Source organism: Benincasa hispida, unplaced genomic scaffold (genome assembly GCF_027475165.1).
Source record: "Benincasa hispida cultivar pf3 unplaced genomic scaffold, pf3_genome.v1.1 HicScf1228, whole genome shotgun sequence".
NCBI classification, from domain to species: Eukaryota; Viridiplantae; Streptophyta; class Magnoliopsida; order Cucurbitales; family Cucurbitaceae; genus Benincasa; species Benincasa hispida.
In genome coordinates this window covers 8461-20084 of record NW_028325552.1, presented here as the reverse complement: position 1 = coordinate 20084, position 11624 = coordinate 8461, and the positions used below count along the sequence as shown (strand labels likewise).

Sequence of the window (11624 nt, the reverse complement as noted above, 5' to 3'; positions counted from 1 at the left end):
TGATCATAGGTAGCCCTTGCAAGAAAAAGGGCTTTATAATAAATTGGTAAATGGATGCATTTTCAGCAAAAACATCCCCTTTAGACTTTGAGACTTCGTTCACCGGCAAGCTATGGAAAGTAATAATATTATGGTAAATTTGTGCATTTACCGATGGAAGTCCCATGTGCTCTGTCTTGTGAATGAGGAAAAAAGCCATACGGATTATTTCTTAAAAACAATACATTCATGGAATGTTTTCAAGTTGGCATTTCAAATACTTATAAATATTGATTTTTACATTAAAACGAGGCTCGATGATAATTAATGTTAACCACTCTCCACAAAATGTAAACCTCACATTAACCACCCTTCACTAGGGTTAATTAAACTAGACTGAAAATGTCAATCTATTTGAGTCCAGTTTAATTAAACCTCAGGTTAACCATTCTTCATTAGGGTCAAATAGTTTGACATTTTGAGTCCAGTTTAATTAAACTTCATTATTTTTAAACAACTGAACTCAAAATTTCACTAATGTAAATATAATATAAATAACATACATGTTAACTTGTTTAATAATCATAAAATGTTTATTTACCAATTTAAATTTATGTTAGAATTTTTTAGTTTTACAATTTTCCAAGAAATATCCGCCCGAATCAACATCTTATCCATATTTCCATCCAACAATCAATAAAATTAAGATTTCAACCTTTTCAACATTAAACACATCTCAAACATGATCTCAATTCTCAAAATTTGAACTCACTAACATTTCTCATTATAATGCCATATATACCAAACACCATGAACAAATGTCATAGGAGAGAAGTTCTTAAAATTCTTGAACTTTGATTACTTTTAGTTAGAATTTTTATTTTTTTATAATTCTTCTTTCTTTAATGAACAATTGACCATTTAAACAGGTATTTCCCATAAGGAATTAAGTAATTAATATATATTTTTAAAGAAAAATATTATATTTAATAGAGATTTAAAAAAGAAAATTTTTTACACATAAAAAAATTTTCAAACTATTTACAAAAATAGCAAAAAAATAAAAAAATAAAACCCTGATATACACCCATAAACTTCTATCGACGTCTATCAACGATAGACTTCTATCAATTTGTATCACTGATAGACACTGATAGACTTGTATCAGTCTCTATCAAAGAAAATTAAAATTTTACTATTTTATGTAAATAGTATACCTTCTTTTTCTACTTTTAAAAATTTGCCATTAAAAATGTAAATAAGAAATATAATTCCATGCACGTAACTCAGTCCTAGAGAATTTCTAGTGGTTCGGTCTCCACCTACTGTCAACATCCCTAAACTGTAGACATAAGCGATCAATTAACAACCTTGCAAAATTTCTTTTGAAATTAATATAAGTAAAGATATAAATAAATATCGAGGTAGTTGAAAATACAGCAATCAAGTCTACAATATAAGCAAATATAGTACAATGCATATATATATATATATATATATAGATATAGATATAGCAAAATTTAAATTGAGTTATCCGAGTCTATCAACAATAGGCCATATCGCGGGTAGGAATGTATTAGCAATAGAATCTATTGTTGATAGATTTTGCTATGTTTGCAATTCTTTAAAGATGTTGCCATACACATTCTTATTATCCCTAAAAGTGTTGTCCATTGCGATTAACTGTAAATATATCATAACCCATAAACTTATGCTGCTAGGTCAATTAGTTATTTAGTTTGGTATAGAGCAGGTAGTCATGTTCGAACCCCTTCAACGTCCTTTCCTCTCCCATTTAGTATTGATTACCATTGTTTAGCATTTTATAAATCTTCAAGCCTAGAGGGATAGTATAAATATTGATATAATTGAATTTATCATAATCCATTAGCTTATTTTGCATCAATTAGAGATTTAACAATTTTTACACATCAATATTTTACTTTAAATGAATTTTGAATAAGTTGTGATAAACCACAGATGCTGTAATAGTATACTTGAAAATTGAATGAGTGTTGATACATTAAATGTACATTACTGATTTACTTGAAATCAAATTTTAGTGAGTACTATTGATATACTATTGATACATCAATGCTATATTTTACATTATTTTTTAATCAATGTGCGATGACTGTAAACTAATGATACGCCAATGTAATATTTAGTACAACTTTTTGAAGGAATGATGATATTTTATTGATATTCTAAATGATATACTTGAAATACATTTAAATTAATACTGATATATAATTGAAATGTCAATACTATACTTTAAGTATACCAATCTGAAACACATGTTAGACTCAACACAATTGTTAGTTAGGGTTGTCAATTTTTCAAACTAAATTACAACCCTTATTTAATTAGAAATCCAACTTAACCTATCTCAACTATAAAATATTTCGGCTGGATTGTTTGGCTTGTTCCAGTCATAAATTCAAATTTTTGTATTAAGAAAATTTAAAATGTTAATATGTATCTATATATGTGTCTATATATATATATGTATATAAATATATTTACATATCTATTTTCAATCATTAGATTAAAATTTGCAACTCAATTTCCATATTTATTTGAAAATTTACATTTCACAAATGCTTAAAATTTTAAAATTTTAAGAGTTATTGGAGAATAAGTAATAAAAAGGAATTATGAAATTAAATAAAGTTAGAATTAAAATATGTATAATTTGAATAGTAAGAAAAAAAATACACTTGAAATTTAAAAATAAAACATAGGCTAATCCAATTCAATCCAAACTGGTGATTCAATGAATTGGATCCATACAAAGTTTTAATTTATTTAAACCACAACTCAATACAAATGAGATATCGGATGTGTTGGGTTAATATAGTTCTTTCGGCCGTATATACTTATTCATATGTCCATGTGTTCAACATTCAAATTAAAATATAATTCTAATACAAATTGTATGATAAAAAAAAATATTGTATAACAAAAAATCTGTCTTAAATTTTGTTTTTTGTTTTTTTTTTTCTTATTAAATACCCAATCAACAAACCTTTTAATGATTATCTACTTTTAATATGGACGTTGGCCTATATAGTTGCCAGGAGGATAATAGTTACAAATCAGAAAAACCCAATTGTTCTGACATTTCACTTGGGCACAACCAATAGATTTGGTGTTCCTCCATACCAACTGTGTATAATGAAGACAATGGCTAGAGTCATTGACACACGTATTAGAATTGTAGTCATAATGTTTTCTCTCATCGGCCCAGAGACTCACTGCTGTCTCTGCTGTCATTATTTCGTATCCCTCTGCTAGGTTTTCACCATAAGGTCCTCCAGAGTGTTCCATCTGACAAGTGGCAATCTTCGTGTTAGCATAATTTTGAGCGTACGCTGCTAAGGTAGTGTTCCAATGGACGGGCTCGACACCAACCTCTGCACGGATGGCATTGTGGGCGGCAATGTAGTTCTTAGGGTAGCTTTCGGCCATGACGGGGGCAATGGAAGCTAGGATTAGGGTTAGGGTTAGCCCCAACAAACAAAGGGCAGAGATAATGTTGGAAAATGCCATATTTTTAAGATAGTTGTAGGAATAGTTGAATGTTTTGGATTTCAAGATTTGGTGTGTTTTCGGTTTGGCTTAGCAAAGAGTTTTTATACAGAGAAGAGAGATGAGCATGGTTCCATTTTAGGTGGTTATTTTGGAAGACAGAGCAAAGGCCTAATAATAGTGGAGCACCAACGAAATTCTCAATAATTTCTCATAAGTAATTCAATTTATATATGTATATTACTAATAATAGAATAATATTATGTTTGAATTTAGGTTTTAAACTCTTGCCTCTGCAACAATTTCATATGTTAATGGTTCAACATTGGCATGGAGATAAATAAACATCTTCATTATATCCCTAAAAAAATTGATAATATAACTAAAATATATATGAAAAACACACAAATGTTAGTATGGTGGTATATTCATTGATTTATTACAGACAAAACTTGAGTAACATATTTTGTAACATGTACTATGTCCAATAAAATATTTTATATCTTGTAGATTCTCTACCTAACGATTTTTCCTTCATCGGTTGAAGCGTGCACCACATATTCATTGACTTGTTTTCTTATTGTTGCATAAAATAATTTATTTCTTTGAATATCTTCTGAAGGTTGTATCATATATATTAATGGTCGGGTTTATTTTTAAGTTAGCTCCTTTGAAAAGAAGTGTGTGTTTTAAGGTTTTAGAGCCGGTCTAAACCTCAACCCTTATGTACTGTTTGTGAACTTTTTGTACTATGTTCTTAAGAATATTGCTAGTAGTTATTTAGACTAGGTTGATTGTGTATGAATATAGTAAATCACTTAGGGAGTGAGTGAGAACTCAGGATGAGTAGTTGATGTTATATTAGGGGGATCTCATTAAAAGCTTGGGAGAAACTTGCAAGCGGAAGTGAGAGGAGCTAAAACTTAGGAGGGACCTAGTGTTGAAACTGAAGAATAGGCTTTACGTGAGATGCTAACGATGGAGTCTATCATATAAGTACTTCGTTGTAATCGTTTAACTCTTTATATAATAAAGATCTTTCCACTAGGCATACATTCCCAAAGTATGTGACATTGCAACAAGCTGGGTTATAGAAGTGGGAGACCCTCTCAATAAAACTTAAGCTCCCCTAAGTTTGAAAGTATTACCAAGCGATTACTTAAGCTCCCATTAAGTATTAGACTCCCTCTCAATGAAACTCAGCTCCCCTAAATGTGAGATTTCCTCTCAACTTCTATCTTTCGAACTTCTAATGTAGACCATTTCACTCGAGAAACTTAGACTCCCTTTAAGTTAGAGAATCTCTTCTCAAAACGTAGTAAATGATTTACCAAGATCTAAAGAAACATCAATAGTAGCACAAACTACTTCACAATCGTAAGATTGACACCCTTGTGTTTTTTCGAAACCAACACAATAACGACTCAAATATTCTTTATAGTGGCTAAGACTAAAATGAGTATAATATCCTCGGAAATATGGATAACTAAAAAGAGAACAACTCTAAAACATACTCTGCACAACTCAGAAAAGGAAACAAAATGATGAGAATAATCACCCATAATTTTCTATATAAGAAAAATATATTTTACATAATTAGCATTTGAAGAAACATCATTCCATTTGGAACAAGATTTGCAGGAATATCCTGAAGTGTAATCCAAAGGACAAGATGACAAATATGTTAGAAAACAACTCCCACAACATCCTTAAAAATATTGGCAACACCCAATGTAACCTTATATCAATCTTGAACATAACTTAATTCGTTAAAGCATAGCATCTTCGACCCAAAGGTTAGTTATTACAATATTCCTTACCCCATGTTTGTAATAAAGTGTAACCTTACTAGTGTCGTTCCGATATGAGCTAAACACATAAATTTAAAAACAGTAAAAATAACTTTTGTTGCATTATATTAGTAACAAGAGTAAATATAAGATTAGTAAAAATAACTCTTGTTGCATTATATTAGTAAGGTTCAAGAAAATGTAACCTTACTAGTGTCGTTCCGATATGAGCTAAACACATAAATTTTCGTTTTCTAGAATGAATATCATTATTATTTTGGAAAGTTGGATAAAAAATAATTATATTATTGAGAGGACTACTATTAAGATTTATTGAAAAGATTAAGAGAATGTTTGATAGGGAATACAATAATAATAATTTAAAAACAAAGGATTCAAATAAAAGTAGAATTGCATTTCACGTTTTCAGATATATATTTAATAGCATATTCGGAAGTTTTATTATAATTTAAATAGTTGTTTTAAATGTGTTTGGTAATAGGGGGGATTTTAAAAAATAGAAAAATATAGGAAACTATTTACACAAAAAAAAAAAACAATATGTTTATCAGTATTGTTTTTTGTTATTTTTGTAAATAGTTTGACATTTTCTCTATCTGTGATTTTTTTTTTATAACATACTTGAAAACCATAAATGGGTTATATGGTTTAGCAGCCATTAAATATTGAACATGTTTAATGTTATTTAGAGTGATTTTAAAGTATTATTGAACATGTTTAATGTTAAAATTAATTTTTGCATAATTATTATTTTGTAATATCATATATTTTTAAATACATATTTGAAGTTAATAACAAATAGTTGAGCTTATAGCATGCTATATTCCTAACATTTTTTTAGTATAATTTTGCATTCTAAAATTTAAAATTTAAATTTTGGATACATTAAAAATATGGAAAAAAAAAACATGTTTTCAAAATTTGCAAGGTGTTGGATTACGTAGTCGAAAAGATTTCGAAAATAGTATCTAAATTATCTACAAAATACAAATTAGTAAATCCAAAAATATAAAAAGAATTTGAATTGCAACCCTAAATTTCTCATTATATCCTTGTGTTGGGCTAGAGGGCTCAATCTGAGAAATGGCGTTTCTATAATAGGAGGGTTTAACGGTAAACTTTGGATAGCTTTTGGTCAAAACAGGTTTAGTGCCATGTAAAGTTAATGTTAGCCTAAACAATAACAAAGGGGGAGAAAATTTAGGACATTCCATGTTGGTAACATATGTCTTATTCTAATGATAGTAGTTGGGGAACGATTGAATATTTTTGTTGAGTTGATTCGGTTTTTGGCAAAGGTACTTGTATATATTGAGAGAGAGATGAAATAGGGTGTAGTTTATGTAATTCGCAGCGACCTATTTTTGTCCGGTTTAATTATGTTAATTTCGTGTCATTGTCATAATTAAGAATTTGCTGCTAGCTTTTAAATATAAAACAAACAAAAAAATAAAAAAGTTTTGAATAATTAACATTGAAATATTTTGTTTTGTTTCATTAAATAAAGTGAAATAAAATATATTGTGAGGGAGAATACAATTTGAATGGTCAAATAAGTCATGGAATATTTGTATCAAAACAAATTTGGAAAAAAACTAATTTTGTCAAACATATTTCAAATCAATCACATAATGTTGAATTAATTCTTTCTTTTATTCATTTTAAATATGATTTTATTGATTTTCTCCTAATTGAAGAGTTTGAATTTCCTATAAATTGGGTGGCCATTGTGTCATTTAGTAGACAAGAAAAAGCTAGAGATTTACATCCAAAGAAAAAAAATTCTAGAGATAGAAATGAGAAAAATAGTGATCTCTCAATGTCCTAAAATCTTAAAAATTTCAGAACACCATAAAAGGTCTAACTTAATTGGAAATTGAACTTTGTAGGATTTTATCCCAAGAATCTGCACCTCAGGCAACAGACGATGTTTGTGTTCCAGATTTCAAGTCTTTACTCCTCTTAAACACCTATAGATAAAAGAAAGAAAGAAGAGGTATTATTAGTTGGCTATTTATTTTGTTATTGTTTCTTTATATATATACTTTTTTTTTTTATTTTCTCTCATAATGTCATGTGATCTGTTGTCTATTTCTATATGCATTTCTTTTAGATTTATTTCTTTTAAAATTTATAATATTTATTAGTTTCAGTTTATTCTTATTATTACTATAAAAAACAAAGAAAAAGATTATGTGATTTGACGACAGCCATCACATCATCTACTTTTTCTTACTTTATTATTATTATATTTATTTATTATTATCATTATGGGACTTTTTGGGACGCCGAGTTGATATACGATGTTTAGAGTTTAGTTGTCTGTGAAGTTTATATATCTGTACTTGGAGTGTAGAATTATTTGGTCTGCGTTCATATATATATGTTTGAATTGTAGAGTTGAGTTCATATATCTGGAGTATCTGGGGTAGTTTTTTAGATTCTAAATAATCTCAATTTATGATTACTATTTTTGTTTTCAAACTTTTTTAATCAATATTTATATCATCTTTGTTTGAATAAAATATAGACGACATTTTTTTCATTTCAATTTTAAAGCTTTTCTTTCTTTTTCTTTTTTTTCTTTTTTTTTTTTTTTGTTGTTGTTTCTTTCTTGGGTAATGAACAATAATTAACTCATCACATTTCTTATAGAAATATGGTAAAATAAAATGAGAAACCAAAAAGAAATCAAAACTTTTGGTACGTAATTTTTTCTATGAATTTTATTATCATCTTTCTTTTTCTTCTTATTCATGTTGTTGTTCTGTATATTTTACTTTGTCATCAATTTTTGAATTGAATCCCCCTTATCATCTTAGTGGCCAATGGAATGTCACCACATTTGTTCTACAATTTCACTTTCAGATTCTCCAAATTTGGAGGATCATTAGAGAAGAAATCTTCAATTTTCACAAATTTTTTCCATAAATTTTTATGGGAAAAAAATCTTTATTTTATGGTTTTTTTTTTTTTTTTTGGTTTTATGTTACATATTTTTTTAACTACATACATACTTACATCTAAATATTTCAAACACTCATTTGATATGTGAATTCAATTAATTGAATTTTTAAATTTTTACGTATAAATATTGCAGTTAATGTAGACAAAATACTATTATTTATATAATCAACAACCCTACAACATACTTTAAAAGTCACCAGTCTTGTAATAGTTGAAAGCCGTTGTCGAAATTGATAATCGAAGATGATTTTTGTTGAATTTTTTAGTCGAAGGTGGTTATCGGAGCTTGTAGTTAGTTTCACGAAAGTGGTGTTGGAGTTGGTTATCAGGATTTATCGTTAGAGGTGCTTTATGGAGCCCGGAGTTGATCATGCGAAGGTGCTCGTCGAAGTTGATCATCAAAGATGATTTTTGCCAGAGTTGGTAATCAGACGTGCTTGTAGAAGCCTGATGTTGGTTAGATAGTATTGGTGTTCGTTGCTGGAGTTTGTCGTCGGAGGTGGTTTTCGAAGCCCTTAGTTCGTTGTCGGAGTTGCTCACTCGGAGGTGGTCATCAAAGGTGATTTTCGTCAAAGTTTATAGTCAGAATTGGTTGTCGAAGCTTACGAAGGTGGTTGTCAGAGTTGGTCATCAAAGTTTGTTGTTAAATGTAGTTGCTAGTAGGGGTGTACATGGGTTGAGTTGGGTTGGGTTATGACAAGTTTTTGGACAACCTCAAAAATTTTGGTTTGTCAAGTTATCAACCCAAATGACCCAAACATTATCTCCAATCCATGGGTTGGGTTGTTGGGTTATTATTTGTTTTCTTCTTAATTTAAAATACTTAAATTTAACTATAATATATATTTAATAATTAAAATCTCATAAAACTCAATTCTTACGTACCAAATATCTATAATATGTATTACAAACTTTACACAAAAACAAACATTTTTAAAAGAAAAACATAAAGAATTCACAAATTCATCAATTCTAAAACAAACAAACTATATATAATGCGGGTTGGGTTGGGTCAACCCAATTTTTTTTTATAATTGAACTCTAGACCCAACCAAACCCAACAAAAACAGAAAAAATTCAACCCAACCCAAGCAAAAAATAAAACTAACGCAACCCAGCCATTATAGTTTGGGTCAGGTAGTCCGAGTTGTTTGGGTTGTCTGGTCATTTGAATATCCCTAGTTATCAAAGCCTAAAATTGGTCATCAAAGATTGTCACACGAAGGTGGTCTGATTCGAAGTTGGGTCACCCGAGTTGTCATTGGAGGTGGTTGTTAGAGCCTATAATTGGTTGTCGGAGTTAGTCTTGTGAAGGTTGCCAGAGCTCGGAGTTGGTCACCAGAGTTGTGATTGGAGGTGGTTTTCGGAGCCCGGAGTTAGTCGTCGGAGTTGGCATTGGAGGAGTTCAGAGTTAGTTCTCAAAGTGTGACAACGATAGTCTTCGATAGTGGCAAATGCTTGGAGCCATTAAAAATATTCGAAGAATAGAAAGTTAGGGTAAATTAGTAAAATATACTGACTCAAATCCACCGACATTTAAGTTGACCAAACATTGAATTGGTATATTCAACTCAATTTGGTGAGCCAAACACCTCATATGTGTACTGTATATGTGAGAGCTTGTAATGGCTACCATCAAAATTTAAATTTCTTTTTTCATTATAATAATAGTTATTATAATTTTTAATTTGTGTTCTATTTCTTTTATGTTTTGTTAATTAATATTATATTAATCGGCCCCGCCAAAGGCGAGTTCACCGGAGGGTGAAGGTGAAACAAAACTTGAATGGATTTCTTCGCCTTCCTTCATGTCGTATCCTTCCCTTATCGATGGGTCTTGCATTAAATACACATGACATTTTCTTTGACTCATGCCTTGGAGAAGAACATTCTCTGTTTGAGTTGGAAGTTATTTCTTTATGGTATGTTGAATCACTTATGAAGTCGACTGAACATCGACCATGTCTGCTTCAACTTCAGTCATAACTCGTGTCGTGTAGTGTAGCAAAACTAACAGGTGGTCAACTAAATTTATGAACGAGCAACTACTAATATGATATTTTGTCTATTTCATTTTATATGCTTATTTTGTATTTCATATTTAAATGTGTATTGATATTTAACTATTTTTATTGTTGCATTTAATCATTATACTTCTGAAGCATTTTTACTATGCTATTATTTCAATATGTCAATGTTATGTAATTAATCTTATTATGATCATATTTTTAATCCTTATTTACATTTTGTTAAAAGGCATCTAAAGACATAATTTAGAAAATTTGGGAGTCCAACTTTCTAAAATTCTTGAGGTGAGGAGTTGATTCTTTTGGAGTCTGAGATTGATCTCCAATATTTTTCCATTCAATTTTTAATGTGCTCTCTTATGCTTATTGAAATGCACGACAAAAATGTTTTGTTTGCCTCTTATTTGGAAAGGATTTCATATGTTTTTAATAGATTTGATGTTGTTTTTTAGTGATTGCCAAGAATTGTGCAAAAGGAGAATATTTGGAGCTAAAATGAGTTAAAACAGTCCAATAGTGGATAATCAAGACAAGCCCAGACCAAGTGTATCAAGTAGGGAAGAAAAGAAGAGAACAATCGAGGTGTTCCCTAAAACATGGTAACATCGTGACGCTTGCACAGTGCTTCCTCGACGCTTGTTCTAGAAGCATAGGCATTTTGTAGTTACACAGTGTCGCAATGCTAGGTTGGCGTTGTGCCATGAAATACACCCATGAGACGCACGAGGTCTACACCACTACAACACTGTTGTATACCACCACAGTGCAAAGTAGTTATTTAAGGAAATGATTGTACCCATTGTTGAAGAAGACATTCAAGTGATGGAAGTTGGAGCCCAAAAAGCTAAACTCTACATCCTTAGAGAGTCCTCCTATTTTTAATATTTCTTTCTGTGTTTTCTCATGAGCCTTGTTAACATTTTTATACTTTTTCTAATTTTGAGTCTTGTTTTTTTCCTTCCGACTTATGAAAAAAAACAAAAAAATATTTCTCTGTTGTCAGGTGAGAAAAGGGTAAGCCTACTAGACTTAGTAGGTTACATTGATGCAAACAAGAAGGGCCCTAAAAATTGAGAAAATTTTTATGTGTCTTGACATAAATCTCACTTTTCATCAAACTTGAGACATTAAATCTAGTGCTTCTTGGGAGATAACCCAAATTTTATTGCTTTATATTACTTCAATTATTTCGTTTATTTTTTCTTAAGTTGTCTTCCATGACAATTGTAATATTTTTTTTAGTCTCTCTCACAGGAGTCTTAGCAACACAAAGTAATCATTCAACCAACCTATTTGATGGACTCTTCCA

General features: G+C 29.9%; 1 protein-coding gene across 1 annotated transcript; it reads right to left on the bottom strand.

The window, feature by feature from the left end:
• Nucleotides 1-3027: 3027 nt before the first annotated feature.
• LOC150031416 (basic form of pathogenesis-related protein 1-like) lies at nt 3028-3531 on the bottom strand. The gene has a single exon (XM_090308960.1). The coding sequence runs from the start codon at nt 3529-3531 to the stop codon at nt 3028-3030; it is 504 nt and encodes a 167-aa protein (XP_090165086.1).
• Between the last annotated feature and the right edge of the window lie 8093 nt (nt 3532-11624).